This window comes from Heterodontus francisci, chromosome 13 (genome assembly GCF_036365525.1).
Source record: "Heterodontus francisci isolate sHetFra1 chromosome 13, sHetFra1.hap1, whole genome shotgun sequence".
Taxonomy (NCBI): domain Eukaryota; kingdom Metazoa; phylum Chordata; class Chondrichthyes; order Heterodontiformes; family Heterodontidae; genus Heterodontus; species Heterodontus francisci.
The window spans coordinates 114,317,532-114,335,724 of NC_090383.1; the positions used below are offsets into that span (position 1 = coordinate 114,317,532).

Below are 18,193 nucleotides of genomic sequence, written 5' to 3' on the forward strand. Positions count from 1 at the left end.
ATTTAATGTCCACAAACAGCATCCATAACAGCATTGCACTTATTTAAAAAAGTTCACAAAACAACATCAAGCTGTGATATTTATCATTTACATACCTCTGGAATATTGGAGACTATCTCAAAGGTCACCCCACACGCATTAAGTGTACTTCTGTAGGACATTCGTCGCAAGAAGTTTTGTGCAAAACCCTGAAATTATATATATATTTTTTTAAATATAAAAGATATATGTCAATCCATTTCACCCCAGTCCATCCAGATCAGGCATTAGCTGCAAATCAAACCAGCACAGCTGCTGGCACTCCATGGCATTCTCTTGCTGGAGTGGTAGGGGTTTTCAGCCAAATTGAAACTTTCCCAAAGCAGCACACCTTAAGTCAGCATCCTAAACAAAGAGTTTTTTCCTTTGGGTCAGCCATGTGTCCGACACATGCTGAAACCATATTTGAGTGTCTCTAAACCAAGCCACTGAGGTATCCACAGAGCTAGAGTTGCTATTTGCCCAATAGGGAGCGCACACAATCTTCCTTTATGAGCACAGCACAGTTAGCCTAAGGAGTTAGCACAGGTTGGCAGAGCTCATGCTAAGGACCCTGAAGTCTACACATGGGGAATGTGATAGGGTTTGACCATTTTAAACCACGCAGCCTTCCAGCAGAGAGAACTGGTAAGCTTCCTGCTGCTTTTCCAGCCAGGACCATCATACAAAATCATAGTCAATTCCTATTAGGAGCAAATATATTCTTCCTTTCTTAAATTCTACTTTCCCCTACCCCCACTCCTAAAACCCTCCATGCTAATTCATAGTACGTTATGCTTTCACAGTTCTCAGCTGCCCTCCAGCAGCTGATCATTTGTCACCCATGTGCTCAACTGAAAGTTGATAAGCTATTCCACCTCACATCAGAGCCCAAACCCCTATCCTTAAACCAATGTTCATGTCAGCATGCTTTCCAGCAGGGCCACTTGATAGCAATCAGGAGCGAAACCAGCTCCATCTTTTCCTAAACCAGGAGCACTGAAGCCAATTGTAGCACCCCTAAAGTTAACCTTGCTCAACCTATGACCACCAGATCAGGATCTTCGCAGTCCAAATGGCACAATTCACACCTGACAGTGCCTTTGTAAACAGAGCCAGCTGGGTTTATTGTCTTAAATGTTAAATGCTAGCCAGCCAACCATTTCAAATTGACCCAACTTCCTCCATTGAATCCAGGAACTAAGTAAAATGAAGTAAACTCTAATTTTATCAGCATCATCAGATGACTTTCTTCTGACTGTACCTGTCGGCTGTAGACATTCACGCAGATGCGTTTGCGTAACACTAGTTGCATCTCAGCGGGGTGGCTAAGCTGCACCACAGTCTTCACAATGAGGAAAACGCGTTCATCGGCTGGAGTTACTTTGCTCAAGGACGCACAGTTATGGACATTGGAGTCCCAAGAAGCCTCTGCTTTCACCTTGAGAGAACAAATTTTTGAAAAGCAATATGTAGTATTTATCACAGATAAATTCCTAGTTCATCTTACAGCAAATTACTAATTAACAGGAGAAGTCCACATATGAAACTGTCACATTATAAAATGTTAACGGCTACCAGGGAATCATAGACATTGGTGCTCAGCACAACACACTATGGTTCAGTTGCACATGAGCAATTAACATACAAGCTCAATTGCCATTCCATTTAGCTTTGCTCTTGCAGTTTGAATACAGAATTTTAACCCCTTGATTAGACTAGTTTTACAAAAAGATGTAGCACAGAAGGAGGCCATTCAGCCCACTGTGCCTATTCTGGCTCTCTGAAGGAGCTTTCCAATTAATCCCATTTCCTGGCTCTTTCTCCACAGTCCTGAAAATTCTTCCACTTCAAGGAACTTAAGTAACAAAAGGGTAGATGAGGGTAACTCATCTTAATATATTTTTAATATATTTGGATTTCTGAAAAAACCTCCAATAAAGGTACGCATCGTGGACTCATGACTGAGGTCAGAACATGTGGAGTCAGAGCGCAGAATGGAAAGCAAGCTGGCTCCAAAACAGAAAATAGAATAGGAGGTCGAATGTAGTTACTCAGATTGGCAAAAGGTTGGAAGTGGTTTTTGACAAGGATCAGTGTTGGGACCACTGTTGTTTGCTATTTATATGAACAATTTGAACTCTGGAATTGGAAGGACAATTTCAAAATTTGTGGAAGATGCCAAAATGGAGGTATAGTTAATATGGAGAGGACTGCAAGAAAATACAGGAAGACATTAGTGTATTTAGGTAGGAAAAATAAGGAGACCACAGGCTCCTTGGAAAATAAGTATAAATGAGATAGAGCAAAAGGATCTAGGGGTACCGATACACAAGTCACTAAAAGTAACAATGCAGGTTAACATAAAAAAGCAAATGGGTTCATTTTAGAGGGATAAAATTGAAATGTACAGAAGTTATGGCTTAAAGGAGGATAGGAATGGCAGCTGAGGCGGGGTGGGGGGGGCAGTGCTCACAATATTGGTTGAAGAAACAATCACAGCTGTAAAGAGCATCCTGGATATGCTATAAGGAGCATCAAATGCCATACAGGTTGAACTGAGGAACCAAAAAGGGACAATTACACTACTGGGAGTATATAGACTCCCAAACAGTCAGGGGGAGACAGAAAGTAAATATGTAGGGAAATTGCTGAGGCAGAAACAATAGGGCAGCAATAGTAGGGGGATTTCAAACACCCTAATGTTTACTGGGTAAAATTAGTGTAAAGTGTATAGAGGGCACAGAATTCTTAAAATATATCCAGGAAAACTCTTTTTTTGCCAGTATGTATCAAGCCCGACAAGAGAACAGAAATTCTGGATTTAGTTCTAGGAAATAAGAAATAGCAGAAGTAGACCATACGGCCTGAACTTCTTTCTCAACTTCACTTTCCCACCTCTCCCCATACCCCTTGATTCCCTGAGAACACAAAAATCTGTATCTCAGTCTTAAATATATTCAACAATGGAGCATTCACAACCCTTCGGGCTAGAGAATTCCAAAGACGCACAACACTTTGAGTGAAGAAATTTCTCATCTCAGTCCTAAATGATTGGCCCCTTATCCTGAGACTGTGCCCCTATGTTCTAGACTCCCCAGCCAGGGAAAACAACCTCTGTATAATAAAAGCAAAATACTGCGGATGCTGGAAATCTGAAACAAAAACAAGAAATGCTGGAATCACTCAGCAGGTCTGGCAGCATCTGTGGAAAGAGAAGCAGAGTTAACGTTTCGGGTCAGTGACCCTTCTTCGGAACTGGTTGAAAACAACCTCTGTGTCTAATTTGTCAAGCCCTTTCAAAATCTTGTATATTTCAATGAGATTACCTCTCATTCTTCTTAACTTCAGAGAATATAGGCCCAATTTACTCAGCCTATCATAGGACAACCCTCTCATCCCAGGTATCAATCTACTGAACCTTCGCTGTGCCATCTCCAAAGCGAGTAAATTCTTTCTTAGATATGGAGACCAAAACTGCACACAGTACTCCAGGTGTGGTCTCATCAAAACTCTTGTACAACTGTAGCAAGACCTCTTTATTCCTGTAGTCCAATCCTCTTGCAATAAAGGAGAACATGCCATTAGCCTTCCTAATTGCTTGCTAGACCTGCATGCTAACTTGCTGCGTTCCTTGTATGAGTACACCCAAGTCCCTCTGAACATCAACATATAGAAGCTCCACGCCTTTTAAAAGATATTCTGCTTCTCTACTCTTACTGCCAAAGTGAATAACCTCACACTTCCCCACATTATACTCTATCTGCCACCTTGTTGCCCACTCACTTAACCTGTCTAGATCTCTTTGCAGCTTCTTTGGGTCCTTCTCAAAGCTTACATTTCCACCTACCTTTGTACGTCAGCAAACGTAGATACATTACTCTCAGTCTCTTTGTCAAGTCATTGATGCAGATTGTAAACACCTGAGGCCCCAGCACTGATCCTCCACTAGTTACAGCTTGCAAAATTGAAAATGCCATTTTATCCCTACTCTTTGCTTCACGTCCATTAACCAATCCTCTATCCATGCTAATCTATTACAACCAACTCCATGAACCCTTATCTTGCATATTAACCTTCTGTGTGGCACCTCATCGATTGCCTTTTGGAAATCCAAGTATACTACATCTACATGTTTGCCTTTATCTATCCTACAAGTTACATCCTCAAAAAACTATTAAAATATCAAACATGATTTCCCTTCTGTAAAATCATGTTGACTTTGTCTGATCGTACTATGATTTTCTAAGTGCATTGTTAAGACTTCCTTAACAATAGATTCCAGCATTTTCCCGACAACTGACATCAGGCTAACTGGCCTGTATTTGGCTGCTTTCTCTTGCCCTGGGCCTGATTCAGTACTGGATTGACTATACACAAATGGAGAAATAATTTGCAACTGTTGTAAAACTCTCAGTCCATGGATGTTAAGTGGCCCGTCACTTCTTTCATCTATTATTCTCCTACCTTGCAAAACAAAAACAAAAAAATTTCACCCATTGCAAGACCAGGTGTGATTCCTGCTCCTCTCCAACTACAGACATTTTTGTCAAATTCACTCTACCTTCCTGCCTTGAAAGACCACCTACAAACCCTTTTTCTTCCTCAAATTTCCTTTCCTTTACTGCTTGCTGTCCAATTTTCTGCCTTGTTTTGTGCTTTAAGTAGTTTATATTTTATTTGAGGAATGCTGTATAAATTCAAGTCGGATGGTTATATCACCTCTGTGTCGTGATGTTTTGCAATCTGAAGTTCAAAAATTTCATCATCATCTTCATCAACAAGGCTGGCATCCAGTGCACCAGGTTCTGGCCCATCCAGATCTTCCCGAGAGCTGAAGTCGTCTGCTAATGAGGGGTAAGAAAAAATAGAGAAAACAGCAGGAACAATAAACTAAATAAAAGGGATAACATTTGTTAGCATTGGTTGGTAATGGTTTTTAAAATTTATATCCATATTCTCTCCCTAGTTCATGCCGCTCCTCCCTTGTATCCAGAAATGTAATCGATTAGTCAAATTTCAGACACATTCATGGACTTGACAAATGAAGTTCACTAGGAGGAAGGAATGTGGAAGGGCATTCATTGTTTCCCCAGTTTCTCTTCACTCTTTCCCTCCAAACAATTCAGAGAGGACTGAGAAACCTGACTTTGCACAAGTGGCATTTTTTTAAATTCATTCATGGGATATGGGCGTCACTGGCTATGCCAGCATTTATTGCCCATCCCTAATTGCCCTCGAGAAGGTGGTGCTGCCTTCTTGAACCGCTGCAGTCCATTTGGGGTAGGTAGACCCACAGTGCTGTTAGGAAGGGAGTTCCAGGATTTTGACTCAGCGACAGTGAAGGAACGGCGATATAGTTCCAAGTCAGGATGGTGAGTGACTTGGAGGGGAACTTGCAGGTGGTGATGTTCCCATGTATTTGCTGCCCTTGTCCTTCTAGTTGGTAGAGGTCGCGGGTTTGGAAGGTGCTGTCTAAGGAGCCTTGGTGCATTGCTGCAGTGCATCTTGTAGATGGTACACACTGCTGCTACTGTGCGTCGATGGTGGAGGGAGTGAATGTTTGTAGATGGGGTGCCAATCAAGCAGGCTGATTTGTCCTGGATGGTGTCAAGCTTCTTGAGTGTTGTTGAAGCTGCACCCATCCAGACAAGTGGAGAGTATTCCATCACACTCCTGACTTTTGCCTTGTAGATGGTGGACAGGCTTTGGGGAGTCAGGAGGTGAGTTACTCGCTTCAGGATTCCTAGCCTCTGACCTGCTCTTGTAGCCACGGTATTTATATGGCTACTCCAGTTCAGTTTCTGGTCAATGGTAGCCCCTAGAATGTTGATAGTGGTGGATTCAGCGATGGTAATGCTGTTGAATGTCATGGGGAGATGGTTAGATTCTCTCTTGTTGGAGATGGTCATTGCCTGGCACTTGTGTGGCGCAAATGTTACTTGCCACTTATCAGCCCAAGCCTGGATATTGTCCAGGTCTTGCTGCATTTCTACACGGACTGCTTCAGTATCTGAGGAGACACGAATGGTGCTGAACATTGTGCAATCATCAGCGAACATCCCCACTTCTGACCTTATGATTGAAGGAAGTTCATTGATGAAGCAGCTGAAGATGGTTGGGCCTAGGACACTACCCTGAGGAACTCCTGCAGTGATGTCCTGGAGCTCAGATGATTGACCTCCAACAACCACAGCCATCTTCCTTTGTGCTAGGTATGACTCCAGCCAGCGGAGGGTTTTCCCCCGATTCTCATTGACCTCAGTTTTGCTAGGGCTCCTTGATGCCATACTCGATCAAATGCTGCCTTGATGTCAAGGGCAGTCACTCTCACCTCACCTCTTGAGTTCAGCTCTTTTGTCCATGTTTGAACCAAGGCTGTAATGAGGTCAGGAGCTGAGTGGCCCTGGCAGAACCTAAACTGAGCATCACTGAGCAGGTTATTGCTAAGCAAGTGCCACTTGATGGTACTGTTGATGACACCTTCCATCACTTTACTGATGATTGAGAGTAGATTGATGGGGCGGTAATTGGCCGGGTTGGACTTGTCCTGCTTTTTGTGCGCAGGACATACCTGGGCAATTTTCCACATTGCAGGGTAGATGCCAGTGTTATAGCTGTACTGGAACAGCTTGGCTAGGGGCGCGGCAAGTTCTGGAGCACAGGTCTTCAGTACTATTGCCAGAATATTGTCAGGGCCCATAGCTTTTGCAGTATCCAGTGCCTTCAGTCGTTTCTTGACATCACGCAGAGTGAATTGAATTGGTTAAATTCTGGCATCTGTGATGCTGGGGACATTAGGAGGAGGCCGAGATGGATCATCAACTCGGCACTTCTGGCTGAAGATTGTTGCAAATGCTTCTGCCTTATCTTTTGCACTGATGTGCTGGGCTCCCCATCATTGAGGATGGGATATTTGTGGAGCCACCTCCTCCAGTTAGTTGTTTAATTGTCCACCACCATTCACAGCTGGATGTGGCAGGACTGCAGAGCTTAGATCTGATCCGTTGGTTATGGGATCGCTTAGCTCTGTATCGCATGCTGCTTAAGCAGTTTGGCATGCAAGTGGTCCTGGGTTGTAGCTTCACCAGGTTGACACTTCATTTTGAGGTATGCCTGGTGCTGCTCCTGGCATGCCCTCCTGCACGCTTCATTGAACCAGGGTTGGTCTCCTGGCTTGATGGTAATGGTAGAGTGGGGGATATGCCGGGCCACGAGGTTACAGATTGTGGTTGAGTACAATTCTGCTGCTGCTGATGGCCCACAGCACCTCATGGATGCCCAGTTTTGCATTGCTAGATCTGTTCGAAATCTATCCCATTTAGCACGGTGATAGTGCCACACAACACGATGGACGGTATCCTCAATGTGAAGGCGGGACTTCGTCTCCACAAGTACTGTGCGGTGGTCACTCCTACCAATACTGTCATGGACAGAAGCATCTGCGGCAGGCAGATTGGGGAGGACGAGGTCAAGTATGTTCTTCCCTCGTGTTGGTTCCCCCACCACCTGCCGCAGACCCAGTCTAGCAGCTATGTCTTTTAGTACTCGGCCAGCTTGGTCAGTAGTGGTGCTACCGAGCCACTCTTGGTGATGGACATTGAAGTCCCCCAGCCAGAGTACATTTTGTGCCCTTGCCCCCTCAATGCTTCCTCTAAGTGGTGTTCAACATGGAGGAAGCACTGAGTCATCAGCTGAGGGAGGGCGGTAGGTGGTAATCAGTAGAAGGTACCTTGCCCATGTTTGACCTGTTGCCATGAGACTTCATGGGGTCCAGAGTCGAAGTTGAGGACTCCCAGGGCGACTCCCTCCCTACTGTATACCACTGTGCCACCACCTCTGGTGGGTCTGTCCTGCCGGCGAGACAGGACATACCCAGGATGGTGATGGCAGTGTCTGGGACATTGTCTGTAAGGTATGATTCCATGAGTATGACTATGTCAGGCTGTTGCTTGACTAGTCTGTGGGACAGGTCTCCCACAGAGATCAGGAGCCAAGCTGAGTGGCAGCCAAGCACATTCCCATGGGTAAACGAATGTATTAGATCAGAGGCAAATTCACTCTAAATTCACTCAAGAAATGCCTTGGGTGGGGAAAATATGTTAAGGATGAACTCAGTAGCAGGTGTCCACATAACCCCAGCACTCAGACAGTCTTGGTAGGCTACTGACACGCTTGCATATTGCAAATGTTTTTTTACCCTGATTGATGTGGCTCTGCCTCTAAGCCCCCTTGAAACTGCCACATGCTTCTCAAGGGCAATTAGGAATGGGCAATAAATGCTGTCCTACCAGCGATGCCCACATCCCATGAATGAATAAATTTTAAAAAGAACGCTTAAAAAAAAACTTCTCCTTAGGCTGAGAAGGCCAGGAGATTTGAGAGAGGTTTGTTCATAATTTTCAAGAAAAACCATTTCCAATTGTTGAGTTGTCAATAATCAGAGGGCACAGATTTAAGATGAGAGTTGAAGAACGAAAGGTGACGCGGGGAAAAACTTTATTTTTTTTTAAATGCAAGTGGTTAGGATTTGAAATGCACCGCCTGATAATGGGGTGGAAACATATTCTGTAGTAACTTTCAGGATGGAATTGGATAAAAGCTTTCAGGAGAAAAAAATTGCACAGGGATATGGAGAAAGAGCCGGGGAGTGGAACTAACCTGATTGCTCTTTGAAAAAGCCAGCACAGACTTGATGGGCCAAATAGCCTCCTTTTGCACTGTACTATTTTATGGTTTTCCTTCTGGTTCTTGTGAAACAAAAATTGTGGAATGAAGATGGAACTCCCTGACTGACCCTTTGAAACCAAACTAATTCCTAAATACACGCCGTTTCCAATTACTGTGCCTAGAAACGGTATTAACAGTATTTGAAACCTAGAATTTAATTAGATCATAAAGAGGAGAAATAATGGTCTAAAAGTTGTATAAAACATTACCACTGAGTTTGTATAATGTTAAGTCTGCCAGGTTTTTTTATTAATTTGTCAGGATATGAGTGGTGCTGCTAAGATCTCACAGATTGCCCATCCTCCAAATTTTAAAAAACAATGCATTTTTCACTTTCAACTGGTGCATTAAAGAAGGGAAGTATGGAAAAATTTACCATTTAGGTCAAGGAAAACAACAGGAACATGCGTTTCCATTCCAGCCGCTGGGCTCCTGCAACAAATGCCAAAAATACATCAATATAAAAGAGGATAATTTACTATTTTCATGGAAAAATGTATGGAATTACAGGATTTGATCCCCAAACTACAAGCTAAAGCCCCAGAATTAAACGCAATAACAATTAAATTTGACTCCGTTACTGTAAACTTGTACCTCTAATTCTAAATTGATGAAATTGCAGGACGCGATTTGCAGGCGGCACAGTGGTTAGCACCGCAGCCTCACAGCTCCAGGGACCCGGGTTCGATTCTGGGTACTGCCTGTGCGGAGTTTGCAAGTTCTCCCTGTGTCTGCGTGGGTTTTCGCCGGGTGCTCCGGTTTCCTCCCACATCCAAAGACTTGCAGGTGATAGGTAAATTGGCCGTTGCAAATTGCCCCTAGTGTAGGGAGGTGATAGGGAATATGGGATTACTGTAGGGTTAGTATAAATGGGTGGTTGTTGGTCGGCACAGACTCGGTGGGCCGAAGGACCTGTTTCAGTGCTGTATCTCTAAATAAATAAATTAAAAAAATAAAGAACACTGGTAAAAAAATCTTGGGAGTTCTAAGTAATAAAAACAGAATTTGATTTATTCAAGTCCATAAATCAATGGCCCTGGGGATATGGTGATTTTGCTGAACCTATAGTGGCCATTAAGGCTCGACCTTTGAACTCATTACTACTCAATATTGTGACTGATCCTAGCAATTTGAAGTCATGCAATTTGAATTACTGCTTAATTCCCAACAGGCTTAAAAGTACAACTTCTAATTTTAATTTCTGGACATTCAGAATTGTTGGGAAGCAAAAATCAACTTGAAATCATCAGTAGACTCTCCTGCAATACAAATTATTTCTTGCACAAAGTTGAACATTTACCTCAGTTCGCTTTAACATACCACAATGCACAGTGGTCATTAACAACTAATTTCCTGTTGACAAAACAGCAGGCATATCACAATGGTTAACTTCAGGCTGAATCTGCATTGGACAGCACTGGACAAATGCAGGAAAAAACCATCCCTTTAATACAACCTATGTGAGACCTTTGGCAGAGGGAGGGGAGAGAAATGATCGCACCCCATTTGTTTCTGCAAGAAAGAAAAGGCGCTTGCAATTCTGAAGTTAAGATTTTTAGTCTGCTAAAGACACAAGAGTTTTTTTTAAAACCGTTTTCTGGACGAACCATTTTGCTGGGGACCCTGGGATTCCACTCCCAGCTGACGGGACCATTACAGCATTCCTCTCCTCTGTTAGCGTCAACCTTCGTTCCAGCAACTGCGCCTCACGGTCTGCATCATCTTCAGACTTATCTACAAGACATATGGCAGCAAATTCACATACAACTTCAACAAAGCAAAAGGAGAAACAGGCCAACAGAGCACTATATCAAAACTCGGGTTCCGTCAATGCAGCATGGGATGGGAGACTGCATAACCAACACATGCTTTATGTCAGAACTCATATTTGACCAACCCAGAATGGGACAGGACATCACACACCTAAAGTTTGCATTATATCTGGGCTCGCATTCGACAATACAGAGTGGGATTTGATAAGCAACAAACTCTGCATTATTTTAAATACAGTCAATTTCAGGACTCCAATCTCTAAAATTCACAATAATAAATAAATAACTTTGGATTTATATAGAAACTTTCACATCAAAACATCTCAAAGTGCTTAACTGCTTATCAAAAAAATGTTTCTAGTGCAGTAACTGTTATGCAGACTTCCTCTGTCCGTGTATGTTAATGGCATCCGGGTGGCTTCAATGACTTCTGCTACTACGTGCAGAAGCCTGGAAATTAGAATGAGGTGAGGACAAGAACGAGTTCAGCTGTGAGATCATGCACATTGGTTGAGGAGCCTGCTGACACTTATTGTTTAGGCTCACACAAAAATGTGTGAGCACCGCAGCCTCACAGCTCCAGCGACCCGGGTTCGGTTCTGGGTACTGCCTGTGCGGAGTTTGCAAGTTCTCCCTGTGACGACGTGGGTTTCCGCCGGGTGCTCCGGTTTCCTCCCACAGCCAAAGACTTGCAGATTGATAGGTAAATTGGCCATTGTAAATTGCCCCTAGTGTAGGTAGGAGAATGGTGGGGATGTGGTAGGGAATATAGGATTAATGTAGGATTAGTATAAGTGGGTGGTTGTTGGTCGGCACAGACTCGGTGGGCTGAAGGGCCTGTTTCAGTGCTGTATCTCTCTATGACTATGACTAAATATAGCTTTGAGTGAGCTCTGGTGGGTGAATGTTGCTCATAGAGTGACATCACCATGTGGCCTAAGAGGGACAAAGGGTAAAAATTGAAATGATTGAGGCAATAAGAGTTTAGTGGATGGGTTGTACCCAAAAGCTGCAGTTAAATTGCAACAAACCGATTATCCAAAATTGCAGACTCTGAGCTTGCTTCACTTACTGGATTTGCCATCGAGTTTCTGGAGCTGCTTGTCAAGATAATCCTGCCTCTTAGTCAATGCACTTAACCATTTCCGACGCAGCTTCTCCAAATCTCTCTCCTGCAATGTATAAGAAAGAATGAGTTAATGCTCTTTCCCCTTTTTCTTTCTCTAATTAATATGATTTATCGTCGACAATAGCCCTTTCCAACAAGTTAATCAGCAAAAACTGAAGTATAATAAAATGACTACCTTTCAGTTGATTCTACGGTTTTATTCCAAAAAACTTAAATTCATTGGGAAGTCTGGATCCAATTCATGGTGAGAATGGACTCAACACAAAATTGCCGCTCTTCAGCACTAAATGAGTAACCTTTTTTGAAGATAACTGAGGTGCAAAATGAAAAAATGCTGCACCAGTACAAAATGCCCTTTCATGACTGGAGCTGAGGCACAAAGTTGCGACTGAGTAGAGTGAGTTTTACTCACATCTGATTCATGCCACACTTAACCTGGGAGTGCTCAATGGGGTTTTGAAATGGGAAGCGGTTCATTCCTTAACAGCAACATCCCTCACTTAGATATGCCCGTATAGGCATGCCAATTAAAACCAGAGTTTGCCTGACAGTGCAACTGTGTGCTTTTCTGCTGGGAATGAAGGTTGAATTGCATAAACTAACCATTTAGGAGCAAGAAGTTGATTTTCTTTCACAGAGAATCTTTAATATAACAATCTAGCCAAAGGAAAGCAAACAGCGCATTTTTTGTTTCAATTTAAACCAAGGTACCAAAGCTGAATCAGCTAACGCAGGCCCTTAAACTTTTATAAAGGAAATTTACAACAGAATTGGTGTGGCTATCGTACAATTGACAGCTGAGGGGGAACACTGGCAATGAAACGAAGGCAAGAATGAACAGCAGAATTCACAAGCTACCAAGCCATACCTGGTAACTGTCCATGTCATCCTCTTCTTCCTGTGTAACAAGTAAAAACAAATGTCAAAGCAGTGCTAATGTACACGAGGTATGCATATTTATAACTTGGATGAGCAATTCAACTAGCCAGGATCAAGTTAACAAGGGCAATGTGTTTATGTGACAGCTAGACAGTATGAATTAAGTTCCATTCCTGCCAGGAACAGGATTGGCAGCAGAAAGGGTTGAGTGTGCCAGGTAGAGTTGGCATCTACAGAATGCAATTAGAATCAAGCAACAGAGAACCAAGAGCAGAAGCAGCAGCAGAGACAGCAAATAAAGTTGATGTTTACAGTAACAGTAACTATAACTTTGTTATCACAAAATTCTCGTGCTCTTGTCACTAGTCCTCCACTGAAACATCCCATTCCAAAGTCAACTTTCAACTTTTGCCCGTTTTCCCACTAAAACATAAAACCAGTGGCTTTGGCAATGATACTTTAATCCTGTGTCATATGCTCTTTCTGCACCATTCCTAATTCATCACTTTAAACTTGTTATTACTAACAGTAACAGATCTGTAACCTCTTACCAAGTGTATATCTTGATATTTCTGGGTTCTAGCAGGTCTGGTTTTGACACATCCCACAGCAATAGACAATACTGCTTCAACAATTAAAGGCAACGTCCCAGAGTCTTGAACTGACCGTACTTCCACTTGAATACGTCGAGACTGACCCTGCAAGACAATGGAAGAAAGCTGGGTCAAATTTTTGTCATAAAGGCTGATGTATTGCTCACACTCAAAAAGGAGAGCAAATCAGACACAGGCAAGTAAAGGCCCATGAATCATATTTCAAATTAACGTATGGATCCTCAGAAATAAAGCGCAAGATTGTTTGTGCACAATAATCCTGTAAATAGTGGCCAATATAAATGCAGAGGAAGATCCTGTCTGACCAAACCCCCTGACATCCAAATGAACAATGATGTTTTGTAACCTAGACTTCCAAAAAGCATTTACAAAAGTTCCATGTCAAAAGGCATTGGTACATCTATTGTAAATCTTGAGTATGAATTTAAAATATTGGCTGAAGGGTAGAAAACAACGCAAACTTATTTAAAACGTTATGCCAGATGTGGAGATACTAAGCTTCCAGGGATTGATGTTGGGGTCACTTTGTTACTCATCTACATCAGTAACTTGGACTCAGAATCCCCATGCAAATCGGTCAAATTTGTAGACAATATCAAATTAGATAAAGCAATTGGAGTCAAAGGAAACATTCATAATTGAATGAGTTCAACAAAATATGGAGTAGGTAAACTGATGGTAGATTACATTTAATACAAACAAATGTAAGGTATTGCACACAGGAAGGAAAAATGGTACTCCATGAAGAATGAAGAGTGCTGAAGTAGCTACAGATGCAGTTGAATGACATCTAGGAGACTGAGCAGGCCTGAAGCTCAACATCTCCAATTAAATGTAGAACTCCAATCAATAAAGCCAACAGAATACTGAACTGCAGAGCCAAAACAGTATATTATCAGTCAAAGGAAGTCATGAAAAAAACCGCAGACTGCACCTTGTATGGTGTGGTCAGTTCCAGTCACTACAATACAAGGAGGACATTCATGTTTTGGAGGCAATGCACAGAAGAGCCACAAGCCTGATGCCTACTGTCAAAGGGGTGAGCTACAAGCAAAGACCAGAGGAACATGGGCTTTTTAGCCTGAGAAAGACAAGCCTGTCTGGGAAATGATCTTATAGAGGTACACAAAATAGTGAACAGTTTAGAGAATTACCTTAAAGTATGAAAGTAGGATGGGAGTAGGAATAAAAGACAAGCTTAAGGTTAATGTCAGGAAGTTCTCTATAATGAAGAGTGCTCAAAACATGGAATAGACTGCATAATAGTTTAATGGAGGCAAAATTCTGAAATCATTTTAAGAATTTATCGGGTGCTGTCGTGGTTCTAGAGGGTCTTTTCAAATGGATGAACTAGATTGTGCCAAGTGGCCTCATCTGTAACTATCTTGCAATGTTTTGAATTAAACATGTAACAGACTTTTCCTTAAGACTCAGCTGTTTTTATATTGGTTATGTGCAGTGTTGACATCACCAACTCCCAGTGCACAAGTCTTTCTATATCAGGATGTGCAAGAGCTGTACTTTGGGAGCGACAAAACACAGTAAGAGGCAATAAAAAGTCAGTTAATGTCATATTGCACAATGGGAATGCAGAGGACCTGATTGCCCACACACTCCAATCTTTCCCAAGGATAGAGTGAAAACTGATGGGAAAAACAAAGAAAACAAATTCTTGATTCCTTTTGCCTCAATTATTAACTGAAATTTGCAATGAAGGTATCACCTACATGGATGAAATCTGGTAAAATGTTACACAAGAAACAAAAACTTGAAACAAAACCAGAATATGGTATTCTAGTGGTTATGGTACTGGACGAGCAACCCAGAGACATACAGTGTTCAATCCCATCATGCTGAAAAATGGAACTAAAAAAAAAATCTGCTAATTTGCGCACTATCAGTAAATGACTATGAAAGCTGTAGGATTGCTATCTTCTCTTCTTAGGCAGTCCCTCGGAAACGAGGATGACTTTCTTCCACTCCAGGATTGTGGGTCCTTAGGTGACTGAACAGTCTAATTCTGGATCCGCACACACTGCCACAGGTGGGGCAGATGGTGTTTAGTGAGGCGAGTGAATGGGAAGCTCGAATTTCTGAATGCTCCTTCCGCTGTTTGCACTTGGTCGTTGCCTGGGCATGTCGACGTTGTTCGAACTGGCTGGCACCTTCACAGATGCTCCTTCTCTATTTTGGGCGGTCTCGGGCAAGAGAGTCCCATGAATCGGTGGAGAAGTCACATTTTTTCAGGGAGGCTTTAAGGATATCCTTGTAGCGTTTCTTCTGTCCTCCTGGTAGCCTCTTGCCGTGATAGAGCACAGAACAGAAAGTTTTGGGAGTCTTGTGTCAGGCATGTGGACGATGTGGCCTGCCCAACATAACTGACTAGCCATGACTAGTATCTCGATACTGGGGATGTTGGCCTGAGAGAGGACACTGATATTGGAACGCTTGTCCTGCCACTGAATTTGCCGGATCTTGCGGAGGCGCCACTGGTGATATCTCTCCAGGGCTTTGCTGTATGCTGTACAGTGTCCATGTTTCTGATGCATACAGGAGGGCATGTAACATTGCGGCCCTGTAGACCATGAGTTTGGTGTCAGGTTTGAGGTCTTTGTCGTTCAAACACTCTTTTACTCAGACGACCAAAGGCTGCGCTGGCACACTGGAGGTGATGCTGAGATTCATCATCGATGTCTGCCCTTGCTGAGAGGAGGCTCCCAAGGTATGAGAAGTGATCCACATTGTCCAGTGGTTCGCCATGGATCTTGATAGTCAGGGGGCAGTGTTATGCAGGCTGGTAGAGGACCCTTTGTCTTCCAGATATTGAGCTTAAGGCCCATTTTTTCCATACGCCTCCATGAATGCATCGGTTTGAAGCTCGGCCTGAGTGTGCACATATGTAAGTATCGTCAGCATACTGCAGCTCGATGACAGAGGCGGAAGTGGCCTTGGTTCTGGACTGGAGGTGACGTAGGTTAAATAGTTTCCCGCTCGTCCTGTAGAGTAGATCTACTCCCACAGGGAGCTTCAAGGAGAAGAGGTGAAGTATTGCGGCGAGGAAGACGGAAAAGAGTGTTGGTGTGATTTTACAGCCTTGCTTGACCCCTGTTTGCACTCGTTTTGGGTCAGTGGCAGATCCGTTGGCAAGGATTACAGCTTGCATGTCGTTGTGCAGCAGGCGAAGGATGGTGACGAATTTCTCCAGACAGCCAAATTTGAGGAGGATGTTCCATAATCCCTCCCAGGTCATAGAGTCGAAGGCCTTTAAGAGGTGAAAGGCGGCCATGTATAAAGGTTGCTGCTGCTGCTCCCTACATTTTTCTTGGAGTTGTCTTGCTGTGAAGATCATGTCCACTGTGCCTCTTGATGGACAGAATCCACATTATGATTCCGGTGGGAGCTCTTCAGCCACGGGGAGGAGGTGGTTGAGAACTAGCATCAGAAAATGATTATGGAAGCTGTCAAATTGCTATAACAATCCACTGGTTCACTTACATCCTTCAGAGAAAAGAGCCCGTCAGTCCTACCAGTCCAGCCTACATGCAATCATATCTCTAGTTCCGCACTATCTGGTTGACTCTTTATGCCTTCAGGGTAACCAAGGAAGGACCATAAACATTACTTTGCCATTGTTGCATGAAAACCGCAAGAGGAGACAAATCAACCCATCCTACTAGGACTTGGTCTGAACGGTTCTAATATTTCCCTCACCCCAAAACCACATCCCCTCCACCACACCTCAACACTAAAAGCCAAAAGGAATTCCAGACCTCCATCATAGAAGCTCATTGGTGCACAATTTGGGACTCCTCTCATGCCTTGCCATTACCTGTCGTAGTTGGAAGATGCCACCAGTGCAAACATCCTTCGAGAGGGTCACCTCCACAGGAACGTATTCCCCATTCTCATTCAGTTCCAAGATCTGGATCCAGAGCTCTACCTTTCGCATCACCTCACTCCACCTGTTGATACAAATATTTATTTTAAACGGTGCCGTTAGCCAATCAGGTATACAAAAGTTAAATTCAGCAGTCACCCAAGCTCCTCCTTTACAGGTTATTGATGGTGATATTTACATTATATTTAAATTTATGACAGGAGGCTAATAGTAACATTTTACATTTTTTCTGGTAGTGATTTGAATGAAATAGCACCCCCTATTGCTTCCTCCTACTACTGTTACATATCGTGTGTTAGTACGTCATGTTGCACTTGATCGCAATATCAAAGTAAATCAGTTTTTAGTTTAAAGGTTAAATCTGAACACGCTAATATCACAAAACTTACTCAGCACATTTGCATCAATATACTGTAAGGGAAAAAATTATGCAGTCCAAATGTTGTACATTTTAACTTCCATTCTACATGCAACAAAGTCCCAGACATGCATGGCTCATAACTTTGGCATGTTCCTGGAAACTGTAGTCCTGGTCTTTGGAAAGTAAACTCCAGCAGATGGACATCTGCACATTTGTTTCTCAACTTAATAAAACTGTGTTTTCTCCTGGGAATGATGTATATTTTTAATATAAATTTTGCCCAGGAAGGGCGTACTATGTCAAGAATGCTTGGCAAGAGATAGAGTGCTGTAATGGAGGGGAGATAAGTTGAGTGAAAGAACAAAAGATGGCAACTCAGGAATCAGTGCTACCAACTGAGACCATAGATTTTTTTGGTGGAATATGGAGGAGAGAAAATTGAAAGCCAGGAAGGCTTTGAGTTACAGCAATAGTTGAATAACCATGTCCCGAAAACGTGCTTTATGTCAAATGATAATTTTTATTCCACCGGCTGGGAATCCAAATTGAAATTTTTTTACAAATCCAGAAACTAAAGGTGACCACCTCAATTTGCATCACTGTACCTTTCACATTCCAATCCACTGAAATGGAGACACCATGTCTGCAAAGACCCATCAAGGACAATGACCTGGGGAATCTGAGTGAACCACATATCCTGTCCCCATTAGCAAGGCATCAAAGCAATCACCTGAGGTATTCAACTGGTGGAGACGAACCAATAATATATAAAAAAATAAACCTAATCACTTG

The 18,193-nt window shown here is 42.9% G+C and overlaps 1 protein-coding gene across 4 annotated transcripts in view; it reads right to left on the reverse strand.

The window, feature by feature from the left end:
- Window positions 1-18,193, reverse strand: part of LOC137376612 (kinesin-like protein KIF13B) — a 172,208-nt gene that overhangs the window by 26,624 nt on the left and 127,391 nt on the right. For all 4 annotated transcript variants that reach the window (XM_068045496.1, XM_068045495.1, XM_068045497.1 and 1 more), the window contains 9 exons: window positions 16,972-17,104; window positions 13,080-13,226; window positions 12,518-12,547; window positions 11,593-11,692; window positions 10,356-10,482; window positions 9,125-9,180; window positions 4,741-4,865; window positions 1,283-1,459; window positions 96-188 (listed from right to left, as the gene is read on the reverse strand). In XM_068045496.1, coding sequence (XP_067901597.1) covers window positions 96-188; window positions 1,283-1,459; window positions 4,741-4,865; window positions 9,125-9,180; window positions 10,356-10,482; window positions 11,593-11,692; window positions 12,518-12,547; window positions 13,080-13,226; window positions 16,972-17,104 — 988 coding nt within the window. The remainder of the gene's footprint in view (window positions 1-95; window positions 189-1,282; window positions 1,460-4,740; window positions 4,866-9,124; window positions 9,181-10,355; window positions 10,483-11,592; window positions 11,693-12,517; window positions 12,548-13,079; window positions 13,227-16,971; window positions 17,105-18,193) is intronic.